Source organism: Ictalurus furcatus, chromosome 12 (genome assembly GCF_023375685.1).
Source record: "Ictalurus furcatus strain D&B chromosome 12, Billie_1.0, whole genome shotgun sequence".
Taxonomy (NCBI): Eukaryota; Metazoa; Chordata; class Actinopteri; order Siluriformes; family Ictaluridae; genus Ictalurus; species Ictalurus furcatus.
In genome coordinates, this window is record NC_071266.1 from 25,301,726 (window position 1) to 25,313,785 (window position 12,060).

The window sequence follows — 12,060 nt, forward strand, 5'->3', positions numbered from 1 at the left end:
GATTTCATGTAAATATTACGTATAAAATAACGAACATCTCAGTTCTATAACTCACAATAACTAGCTAAAGTAGCGCTCACTAAAACTGGTTATGACCCTGTAGACTTTCCAGTGCTTAGTACAGCGCTGTTTATAACACTAAACTAATACAGACTGGATTAGTCCAGTGACAATCATGAACTTTTGGAAGATCATGGTCATATACATAATTACGATTAACGATTAGCTGTGTACAACACTTCATACAAGTTCATTAAATTTCCTTTTGCCTTTTAGACTGTTGGGTTTAATGAACCTCTCACCTTTTTGGGTTACATTAAAACTTTTTTTTTATTATTATTTGATTGACAGATCTGAACGTATGTACTTTCCCCTTGAGAATCCCGAATGCTTCACCTTCAGCCTTAGGGAAAATCTGAATTTTTGATATTTGATTTTTTTGTTTGTTTTTTAGATTTGTATTTAGGGTCCTGATTGTTTATTTAGTCATTTAGAGTTAATCTTCCCTCTAGCAAAGTTTAGAACAAAAAAATACACTGGCAAAAATGTACATTTATTAATTGCAGCACAGGAAAAAAAAATAAAAAATGAACGTGACATATAATTCTGACATGTAATTCAAACGTATGAAATTCATGTTCAAATACATTTGTCAGCGTCCGAGCTCCATATGGGACTGGATCCAAATCCAGCACAAACCTGACCAGGAGAAAGTGCTTACTGAAGACGTCTGAATGATGAATTTTATAGATCGTGTCATCTATTTTCTGATGACGGCACTGTCCGAGCTTTACAAATACAGGAAGTCGTTTCTTCTATCGTTTTACTCTGCAGACTTGCATCCTTCTAATGTCTAAAATTAGCTTTGTTCCTTTCTGGTGGTTTTGGTTTAGCGGGTTTGCCTTGGAAGCGTCCTCAACGCACACAAAGACCATAAAATAAAGGCCGATCTTACAGGAACAGCTTTACCTCTGACTCTTACAGAGCCTTGTTCTCCATCATCTAGTCTGCACGCTCTCAACCTCGTTAACAACGCCTCTGTGGAGCAGGGCCCACCCACATACCACATCACACTGCAGGGCTATTGTAGAATCTACCGCCAAAGTTGCACTTCCTCCATGTGCTACATAAATATATCATCGATGCACGCGCACACAAACACACGTGCGATCGACAATGCGAGAGCTCTACAATGTTGTGCAGAGTTAGAAACTCGAGTCTAATCCGATTCACGTTCTGACCGGTCTAGAGGAGAATATACACACTTCACTGTAACCCAGCGTTGCTGCAGAGAGCATAATGGACAGGAACAGGAGCTCAGATATATATGAGAATTCGGAAGATAAGGTTTCATTGGAATGCGAATACGCAAATTGGGAGAAACCGAGGAACGCCAGGAACATAAACGAGCAGGAACCTCAACACTCAGGTGCAGTATACACACTCAAACGCACCAACATGGACGTGGTTACGAGCACAATGCTATGAGGACATGTTTTATTGCGTATAACCGTAGTCTCTCTTTACACTCCTAAGTGTGAAGTAAAATTCTAAGAAAAGAAAACTGTATGTTGAAACAGGACAGTTATATCCCAGCACCATTGAATTCTCGATCCTGATTGGTCAGTAGGTATTGATTCATTTTCTATAGAAAAACCTATAGTTGTTTTTCGTTATGGTGAAGTTGTTCGAAAGGAGACGTTTATTTTACATTTATTGAATGTAGCTTTCCAAAGCAGCAAAATTTCCAGACGGAAGAGTTTGTGCTTTCCATGTTCTCTGTAACATCATGTTTGTTTTTTGGTCTTATTCGCTTCAAGTGAGATTAAAAAAAAAAAAAGAGAGAGAGCGAGGCATGTGAGGGAACGACTCTTTATAGATGCTATAACGTAGGTGATAACAGGTTCACCTTTGGACCATTTTGCACAGAAAAAAAAAAAAAAAGAATGTCTCACTGTTTATTGAACAGTGCACTTTTCGTCCGTCCCGCATCTAGACGCACGGCTTCTCCTTTATGATGATTGATAGAGCTCTCAAAAGGGGCGGAACCACGTAACTAATTGCCAAATACCGAGATGTTTATGAACTTGACCGACGTCTCATACTGATATGTATCGGCACCGGTTGGAATCGCTTGGAGTCTGCTGTAGGTTGTAAATATTGTAAATTTACTTGAAGTATAAAGTTCTGTTTGATTATTTGCATTCATTTCTGAAGTTTGTTGTTTATAAGTCCAATTAGCTACCAGGTCACATCCATCTTCAGCTAGCAGCTTAGCTGTTTTCGGCACAAAATGGCCGGCACTGCTAACGTTGACCCGGTTTTAGAAAAGTCTTTTGATGCTTGTGCTTATGAGGAGAAACCGAGGAGAGACTGAAAATTTAACAGAAAGGCAGACCAACAGCCAAGATTGTTTCCCCTGTGAATGAGCTGTTACCGCAGTAACTGTAGAACCGATGATGTGGTAGAACGAGTGCATTAATATAAAGCTATCGTTCATGCTAAATGTGTAATGTGTATCATCACAACCATGGAAAGTGGATGATGTAATGTTTATTTTCTGATGATGGTGCTGTTGTAGCTGTCCAAATACAGAGCATCGTTTTTTTTTTTTTTCCCGTAGTGTTACTCTGCAGAATTGGCAGATTTGTAAATGCAACTGCAAATGCAATTAATTAAAAATAATAATAATATTAATAATAATAATAATAATAATAATAATAACAGAATAAAAGTTTGTTTGCAACTGTTGTCAAATTGCTGTGGTATAAGAGGAATAAAACACTTCAGGACATGCTGTTATTGGAAAACAATCAACATTAGGGTGGTAAGAGTAAGTCTGCTTCACATTGGGCCACATCACACCACCCCGTCGCTGATTATTTTCCTATAACAGCATGCCCCAAAGTGTTTTATTCCTCATACAACCACAATCTAGACTCAACTGGAATACAGAGTGTATTCGCACGTCTCACCCTTTTTTCCAAATTGATACCCTGCAGTCATAACCAGGGTACATAAGATAAATGAATGAATGAATGAATGAGTGAGTGATGACATTGTTCAGGGAACTGCGATTACACACAGCTTTTATCCTGAAGACATTTTCATTGTGTTTTCTTTCAGCCTTTGAGAGGAAAACAGGAGTAAAAAAAAAAAAAAACTGCTGCCGATCTGGCTTAACTTGGGTTTGAATGCCTTTAAGGCACATGGCAAGGTACAGTATCAGTGTTAAGAGGTCACTCCAACACAAATCCAAAGAAAGAAAGAAAGAAAGAAAAATAAGAAGCTACCGATTTCTTTTGTTACACTTAAGAGAGAGCTTCAGGAAGTATAATGTAAAAGCTATTGCAGGGTTCTCATTAGGAATTTTGGGCAGCTTACCCTGACACCATTCACCCCCTAGGCTCCACGTCTAGTCCGAGATATTTTAAAAAGGTGGAGATTATATTGGACTAAAAGTCACACGTCTGTGTCCGACCCTGCTGTAGGAGATGATACTGCACGGAGGAGATGTTCCATATGGTCCACAGTGTGTGTCGCGCTGCTGTGCGTTCTCCTGCTGAGCGGCGTTATAGTGTTGTCTGTGAAACTCAACAACACGACAAGTGAAAGAGACCAGTTGCAGATCAGCTTTGACAATATGACTGCAGAGCGAGATCAGCTACTCGCTGAGAAAGATGGATTCCAGATGCTGAGTAAGTCATTGGCTCTTACCAACTGTCACATGTTCTCATCAACATCAATTACCCAGTAATCTCAAACCTGTGGAATTTTTATTGCATTTAATTTTCCTTCCTTCCTTTTCATGCCAACATTGGACCAACATCGACAAACTTATAAATTAATAAATTACCTACTGATTCTGCTTCTGAAATATGTTTAGTACTGTCGCTGTTGAAATTGGTTTAGTACCCTCCTTATCTGCCACTGTGATGTTGGCCCAGCCTAGGTGAGGTCAATATTTTATTCATAACCTTTTCATGGCTGCCCCTATGCTGTCTCAATGGTGGCAAAAAAATGTTTCATGACTTCATAACAACTCTCCCATTGACGTATCACCTGAACAAAAGTTGACAAAGGAGCACATTTCAGAACAAGCCTGACAACGTTATCAAAAGGTATTAATAAAGTAAACGTTCAATTCTTGATGATGAAAGTAGTTTCTGTTCTGGTGTCCATTCTGGGTGGCTTTGTTGGCCTCCTTATATAACGCTGCATCCACCTTGCTGATGTTGATATTTCATCACCAACTTTGACGGGTGCCAAACGTACAAAATTACATCAGGTCCAACATCAGTTTGCTACCCTCGGTCACCTCATTGTGACCCCCTCTCTATATGTTTTGACCCCCCATTATGGGCGTGTGTTTAATGACGTGTAACATTCGTTGTATAGAAATGAAAGTCCATACGACAAACAAACCCTCACACAAGGGTTTCTTCACAGTGATGAGAACGATACTGCAAGACAAGCAATGTGATCATGCAAAATAAAGATGATCTAAACTAGTCTGGCAAATGTGGAAGTGAAACTGTGGAATGGAAAGTTTCACTTCTGACTTTTAAGGCATGGGAAAAAAAATTAAACATATAGAAACTAAGCAATTAGTGGTGGTGGAAATAATGAGAAGTGATACTGACTGTATGTGAAAACATCGATAACGTGTCAAAAGCTTACTTAATTAAGTGTGGAAGTATCAAAAGCCAAATCTGTACTCTAGTAAAACTAAACGATAAATAAATAAATAAATGTAAAGGTTTGATCTGAAATTAAGTTAGTCATGTTGTCATGTGAAAAGTACATTTTATTACTTGTATAAAACTGTTAGGACTATTCCGTTTTGCCAGAAAACATGAATCATGCCACATAGTTTGTTAATCAATCAGAAAATAAAATCTCCTCTAAAGCAATATTTACCATTAGCCATGCTATCATATAGAATTTGAGGCGGATGCAAATGTAGACCATAGGTGAAATGTTTAATGAAGTATCCAACCGGAGTACCCGGAGGAAACCCCCGCAGCACGGGGAGAACATGCAAACTCCACACACACACACAGGGCCACGGTGGGAATATATATTTATATATATATATATACATAGTGTTCATGACATTATGTGGCATGAGAAGATCACTGCAGATGGCAAATTGGCATGATTCTTGATGGTTTAGACAAAGACATATATAGCACCAGCAGCAGCAGCATCTTATTGTACAGTGTCAGTAGTTTGTACACCCGGATGAACCTAATTCAGCATAAAAGTTAGGAATCAGTTGGTCAGGCTCTGAGCCTTACAGTTTGCAGAACAGAACACTGACTCTCCGGTGTCCCAGAAAGACGAGTGTAGAGAGCATAAAGCCAAATCTGTGTATGACTTGTACTACAAATCTGATGGAAAACTGGAACACTGTGAGTTCCTTCAATCTGGTCAGCATATGAAACACCAAAATAGACCACGAAATCTAGCTGAATTGCATCCTTTCACTGGAAGACTGGGCTAAGGATTGTCCACTCATCGTTTGTCATTGCTTCCATTGTTTCTCTGATTATTGTCACCAGTTCCTTATTTCCTCTTGAACACTTTGTGTATTTAGGTCCTCCGTTTTGCCCTAAGTCTTACTGTGAAGTTCTATTGTTAAGTTGTTCATGGACTTGGGGATCTGTTTCCTAGTTTAAGCTCTTATGCCAGGTAAAGCACCCTTACAGCATACAGTAGAAGAAACAAACGGCAATAAGAAAAACCACAACTCGAAGAAAGACATCATTTAACACAACAGTTGAAATATAAACTAACAAGCAAAGTGAGAAGCTTGAACCTCAGGAAAGAAACGAGGCATGCAGCTTATTTTTGTCTGGTGCTTATTTCATCGATAAATGTACTGACTCTGCACATATAACCTTCTGCAGATATTTCCATACTGCAGTGTCAGCAGTATTTCATCACAACAGAGAAGAAGAGCTGGAGAGACGCAAGACTGTACTGCAGCTCGAGAGGAGCCGACCTTGTGATCATCAACAGCCGAGAAGAACAGGTCATCGTTTATTCAAACCAGCCAGTCTTCATCACACTTTTTTCACTTCTCGTCTTTAACGACAGACCAACCTTTCTACCTAGGTTTTATTCCTTATGCATCATTCTGTCGCGATTACAGGTGTTCATCAGTAAACTTTTCAAGGGTGCTGAGGCTTGGATTGGCCTGACCGACACCGTTGAAGAGGGGAAGTGGAAGTGGGTGAGCGGCACAGAACTGGCCACTGGGTAAATGCTCACCACGCAGTTCTTCTTCTTAATCCATAGCTCTACATGTGAAATAAAGAGGACATTCTGACTGTGTTTTCAGGTTCTGGTGGGACGGGGAACCTAATGACTTCAATAATGAGGAGGACTGTGTTGTAACTGGCAGCAAATTTGCTAAAGCTGAAGTTATGACGTGGGCGGATTATCCCTGTAATCATCCTGTACTTGCGATTTGCAAGATGAACGCAAATTAGTAGAGCGGGTTTTTTTTTTTTTTTTTTTTTTTAAATAACTCAACATAGTCTATATTTTATTTAGCAGTTTATTAACCGGGGTTGCGGTTTTTATGCCGAGTCTGGCTAGTTTTGGAAGAATGTCTCAGGGCGGGGATGTTGCCAGGGGTTTTTTGGGCTAGTTTAATGATTGACTGTGGCCACCATGATTTTGTAGCAAATAAACTGAAATAAACCTAATCAGTTTCTAGAAGCAGCATGAAATGTAAGATATTTCGCAAGCATCGGGAGCGGGAAAAGGGGATATGGCCATACTAAAACTGCTAATTGCATTCGACTTCAACTCAGAATTGCGACACAGTGAACCGCAGTGAAAAGAAGAAAAAGTCTCTCGATTTTCCGACGTCTGATTTTTTGGGGCTGGTTTCAGGTCTTTTTGCGCAAGACGTAATTGTGCGAGATGTAGTTGGGCTGGAAATTCTGCGGAGACCTGGCAACCCTGTTTTTACCACACACTGCAAATCCAACATCACATTTAATGACTATGTGAAGAGTCAAAATGATTCCACTGCTATGCTGTTCTGGCCAATCAGATTCCCCATGTACCAGTCAAGTCATTATCATGCAATACATTTTTTTTCTGGGCTTTTTGCTTGGATTTGCATTCAAACCCAAGTTTTTGGACACAGCTCCAACGTACTCCAACGTACTCCAACCGCTCTTCATCATAGGCTGTTTATATAGTCATTGCTGTTAATGTTCAGTTTAAAAACCATACTGTTGAGCTTCATAGACGTACAAATGGTGAAAAAGTAAAAGACTAACCAACATAAAACGTGTTAGTAAGGTGTCTGGCAACCACATGCCACCAGAACAGCGTCAGTGCACCTAGGCGTCAGATCTACAAATCTCTGGAACTGTACTGGAGTGATGAACATCCATCCACACACTTTGTAAATGCCAATCAGCATACAACGCACGTGTTTGGACTGGGGGAGGAAACCGGAGTTCCCCGAGGATACCCCCGAAGCATGGGGAGAACACGCAAACTCCGCACACACAGGGCGATGAACGTTATTCTTCATTTGGTGTTTGACGACGGTGGTGGAGAACGCTGTCTCGTGAGTCCCTGCATTTTTAGTATTCTGTTCGGAGAGAGGTTTCAGAGGGAGACTCAGATAACGACGCCAAGTGGTTTGATCTTAGAATCTAATTTGTGAAAGTTGCATTTGACTTTAAATCTAATGGTTTCCCCCCAAAAACAAGTACTTTTCAAAACATGCCAAGCTTTCGAGCAGTCTAACTCAAAAACCTAACCTAACTCAAAAATCCTCCCATGTTTAAATCCGTCAGCCACACGATGGCACCAAGTGCACTGTTACTGATCTGTTCCTTCTGCCTCTTCAAACAAACGCTCCAAGTTCAAGCGAAGCAGCCACATTTCTCTGAGGATGGATATCCAGACTCATTTTAAATTAAAACTCGAACTCTTTTAAAAGTAGACACTACTTTTTTGACACTACTATTTGAAGGTTCTCCAATTGGGGTCTGTGAAGCATAACCGGGGGTCTGTCATTTTTTAAAAATTTATTTAGCTAACTAAAAACTCAAAAACCTGTGGAATGGAAAGTTCAGGAATTTAAAAAAAAAAAAAAACTCAAATAACTAGAAAAAATATTGAAATAGATATGTACTGATAGGGTCCATGGAATTTAGTTAACAGCTAACAGTTTGAGAACACCTGTCCTGTACTGCCAGTCAAAAGTTTGTACACTCCTGCTCCTACAGCGGAAAGCTTGGTTTTCATGATTTCCTTTTGTTTTAGAATCAAAACAGGCGTTAGCGCTATGGAGGAACACGTATATGCAATGGCACTGAAAAAGCCCGACTATATTATATTTAAAATCCTTAAGTATTCATAAGTATTCCAGATGAAGGTTTGAACGTTCGACACATCTTCTCAATCTGCTTCATGAGGTGCTTCACCCAGGAGGCTTTTCTTCAACTTCTCACACGGGGAAGCAGTTCGAAATGAAATCGAAATGAAGCCAAATGAAAACGGGGTTAGTTTGGGAGGTGGGAGGAAAGTGAAGAACCTGAAGGGAACCCACATGGGGAGAACATGCACAGGAACTCCACACAGACACACTGAACCAGGGACTCTGGAGCTGTGAGGCAGCACCACGACACTCGCTACAGTATATCATTGTGCTATCGATTAACCATAAACACTACATTTCATGCACTTTTTTTTTGCTAAGCTTTTTTTTTTTGTAGTGTAAGTCAGATCTTTCTGAATCCAGGAATGTTTGCATTATAAGAACGCAGATAAGTCTAGGAATTGTCGGAAAAAGCTGGTTAGTGGTTTCCTAAAGAATTATGTTGCAGTGATCATGTTGCTTCTCTGATCTTCATGGAAGAGTCTCTTAATCCATCTCCCATGACTCATGACTCATCAGATAAACACCGACAGGCATTTATTCTCGTTTCCTGCTGGGAGTAGGAGGGTGAGCATGCTCCACGGTGTAGTATTACTCCCCAACCAGCTTCCTCTACTACATCTCACCACATGTTCCTCATTCATTCTTTCTCTCTACCTGTTATAACACACCACCTGTTCCTGCTTTTCTCCTTTTCTCACAACTTGTCTCGCAATCGTCTCTCTCTCTGTCTTTCAGTCTTGCTCACACACCTGGATTCACCTGTGGATTCTGGGATCCGTATAGAGGTCTGGTTTATTCAGAGCAGTCTGAAGCAATGTATGAATGTACATTTTAACATTACAGAAGCTGATCATCTTCCCAGCGCTATGTACCCATCTAAAGGGCAGCTAGCTGTGTGCGTGTGTGCGTGCGTGTGTGCGCACATTCTGATGAATTTTGCGTGTATGAGAGGCATGCAGGGCGTGTCTCAAGGAGGACGGACTGTCTGTGGTATTCGCTGGCTTCTGTCCATTCCTTCAAACCCGGCTGGGGAAGTGATAGCCTTGACGGAAAATAAGAGGAAGCCTGAGTCCTTCGCTTGATTCGGAGGAATATAATGAGCAGAACTCCTGCCTCTCCATCGTCAATTTGCTATTTCACAAATAATACTCAAGAGAACGGAACGAGGAATTGAGAGATCGGAATAAAGAAATGGTAACGCGTTTAAGGAACGTATGCGTAAAGAAAGATCCGGTAGATATGCCCTGATATCTTTAACATTTATACCCAGTTTCTCCTGGAAGGTGGATACAGCTTGCCTCTGCACACAAACATCCAGATCCACAGACACATTTCAGACGCAGTGGTGGCTTGGCAGTTAAGACTCTGGGTTAAATGATCAGAAGGTCGGGGGTTCAAGCACCAGTACTGCCAAGCTGCCACTGTTGGGCCCTTGAGCAAAGCCTTTAACCCTCTCTGCTCCAGGGGGCGCTGTATCATGGCCGACCCTACGCTCTGACCCCAGCTTCCTGACATCCTGGCGTGTACGAAGAAAAGAATTTCACTGTGCTGTAATGTATACGTGATCAATAAAGACTCATTATCCTTTATTACTTATTATCTTTTTCTTTTTCTGTCTCTGTCTTCAGTGTTAAACGTATGGTACCCGGCTTGGACGAGACCGCCACGGCTATTTTAAAGCGCTATCATGTAACTCTCGTTTTAACAATCCCATCCGTTACTTCCGCTGGGGCTGATGCCCCCCGAAATAACTAAATCCTTTCATGTCGATGCCAAGATATAGACGGAGTAGTCTCTCTAAGGGCTGGATGTATTAATTACTTCGTTTATTTCAAAGGCATCTAAGGCTGCAGAACACCAAAACCACAACATGTAAGGGTTTTTAATCTGACCTGCACTGAAATGACCCATCTTCGTATATTTATACCCCAACACTATTGGGGTTATTTTCTAAAACGGCAGCTCTGACAATAGCAGATCAATTACAGGTTTATATTAATGCACTCTAACTCTAATACGGCATCGTTTCCATAGTAACAGCTCGTTCACGGGGACCTGGCGTATTCACAGGAAGTACGGCGGACGCGCCACATAAAATCTATAAAGAGCTTTTTAAACTGTGTTTATATTTGGCAAAGAAAAAGTGACATTTTTTTTCCTGTTAGGAGACATTTATTTATTTATTTATTTATTTATTTATTTAGCACTGAATGTCTCCAGTGTCCGCAGAAAGGGTGTAATGTGAAAGAGGAGGTTTCCGTGTTCAGGTTCCTCAGTAACGTGACAGACTGTGTCTTGTTAACTTTAAGACAGAGAAAAGAGTCATAGAGGTGAGGAAACAACTGTTTATAGCTGCTATAATGTAACATGTAGCATATAAGAAGTCAACTGTTTCATGGATATTCCACAACATTGAATGTATCTATAAACAATCTTTAAGAAATAAAACTTGTCACGCTTGACAAATTACTGTAGTATTAGAAGATTAAAACGTGTTGGGATGTGCTGTTTTAGGAAAATAATCAACGTAGGGGTTGTCAGAGTAACTCCCCTCCATCACACCACCGTGTCGTCGATTTTATTCTCATAACAGTGTCTTTTTTCCTAACGTAAACTTTGTCACCTTCCTTATTTTTTGGTGTTTGATGTCCATGCATTTCTTATATCCTGATCTATAAGCTCCAGGAGGTCCAGCATCATTTCCTTTAAGCTACTACCGAACAATCTGCATCCGTGGGATGTTTAGAATCTCACCAGTGACCTTTAACATCGAGGAACTACACCACCCCGACTCCGTCTAAAGGAAGACAGCGGCTCTACTTTCTGATCTGAGATCAGTTTTAGCATGCCATTGCTAATGGCAGAGGCTGGTCTTCTGCCGATGTGAAGCAGGTCTTCGCACTCGTCAGGCACTCTTCTCTTCTCCCTTCACTGAAATTCCACTGTGTTCCTCATGCCTTCCTGCCAACTCCAATTTCAAAGTGAGCCGCGGTGACTGTCAGACACCGCGGTGACTCTGAAATGCAATGCCTTTTCACACCGACCGCCGTCATTTCCGTCACAACACTTGCGTCCTCTCATGTTGCGTCTTCTAAGCAACTATGAGCTGGTCTGGAGGCTCTTCTTGATGACAGGACGAACTTCGGCTAAAACCCTGAGACATCCGTGTAGCAACCTGTTCTCACCGTCTCACTCTCATTGTTCATTTACAAGTTTGCAGGACAGAACTTTATATACCTCTTGAACTTTTAGGATGTTGGGGTCAGAGCACAGGGCCAGCCATGATACAGTGTCCTTTAAGCAGAGAAGGTTATGGGCCTCGGTCAATCAAGTGTCCGCTTGGAGGTGCTGAACCCCAGACCCTCTGATCAGTATCTCAGAGCCTTTAACCTCTGAACCACCCCTGTCCATAACGTTTGTCAGCGGAGAGCGTGAATGCAGTCTCCTATTATCTGAATATGTGCAGTCAATATTCCTACATTCTGGGGAAACTCTAGGGTCAGCAAATCTGGAGTGCAATGGCTGAGCCTCGCCTTGGGTGTACCACCTTCTTGATCATGGTATCACCCCTGCCAGGCATGTAGTAATCACTCAATAATATTTTATCACGTTTTTAGATATGCTACATTCCTGAAAGATCA

General features: G+C 41.0%; 1 protein-coding gene and 1 non-coding gene across 2 annotated transcripts; one reads left to right on the forward strand and one right to left on the reverse strand.

The window, feature by feature from the left end:
• The first annotated feature begins 973 nt into the window (after positions 1 to 973).
• Positions 974 to 6,535, forward strand: LOC128616145 (C-type lectin domain family 4 member E). Its single transcript, XM_053638677.1, has 5 exons — positions 974 to 1,429; positions 3,492 to 3,698; positions 5,913 to 6,037; positions 6,158 to 6,264; positions 6,347 to 6,535. Exons 1-5 carry the CDS (start codon positions 1,300 to 1,302, stop codon positions 6,495 to 6,497), a joined length of 720 nt encoding a protein of 239 aa, XP_053494652.1. The 5' UTR covers positions 974 to 1,299; the 3' UTR covers positions 6,498 to 6,535.
• A 5,306-nt stretch (positions 6,536 to 11,841) lies between these two features.
• LOC128616376 (U1 spliceosomal RNA) lies at positions 11,842 to 12,003 on the reverse strand. The gene has a single exon (XR_008387427.1). It is a non-coding gene; the product is annotated as a U1 spliceosomal RNA (small nuclear RNA).
• Between the last annotated feature and the right edge of the window lie 57 nt (positions 12,004 to 12,060).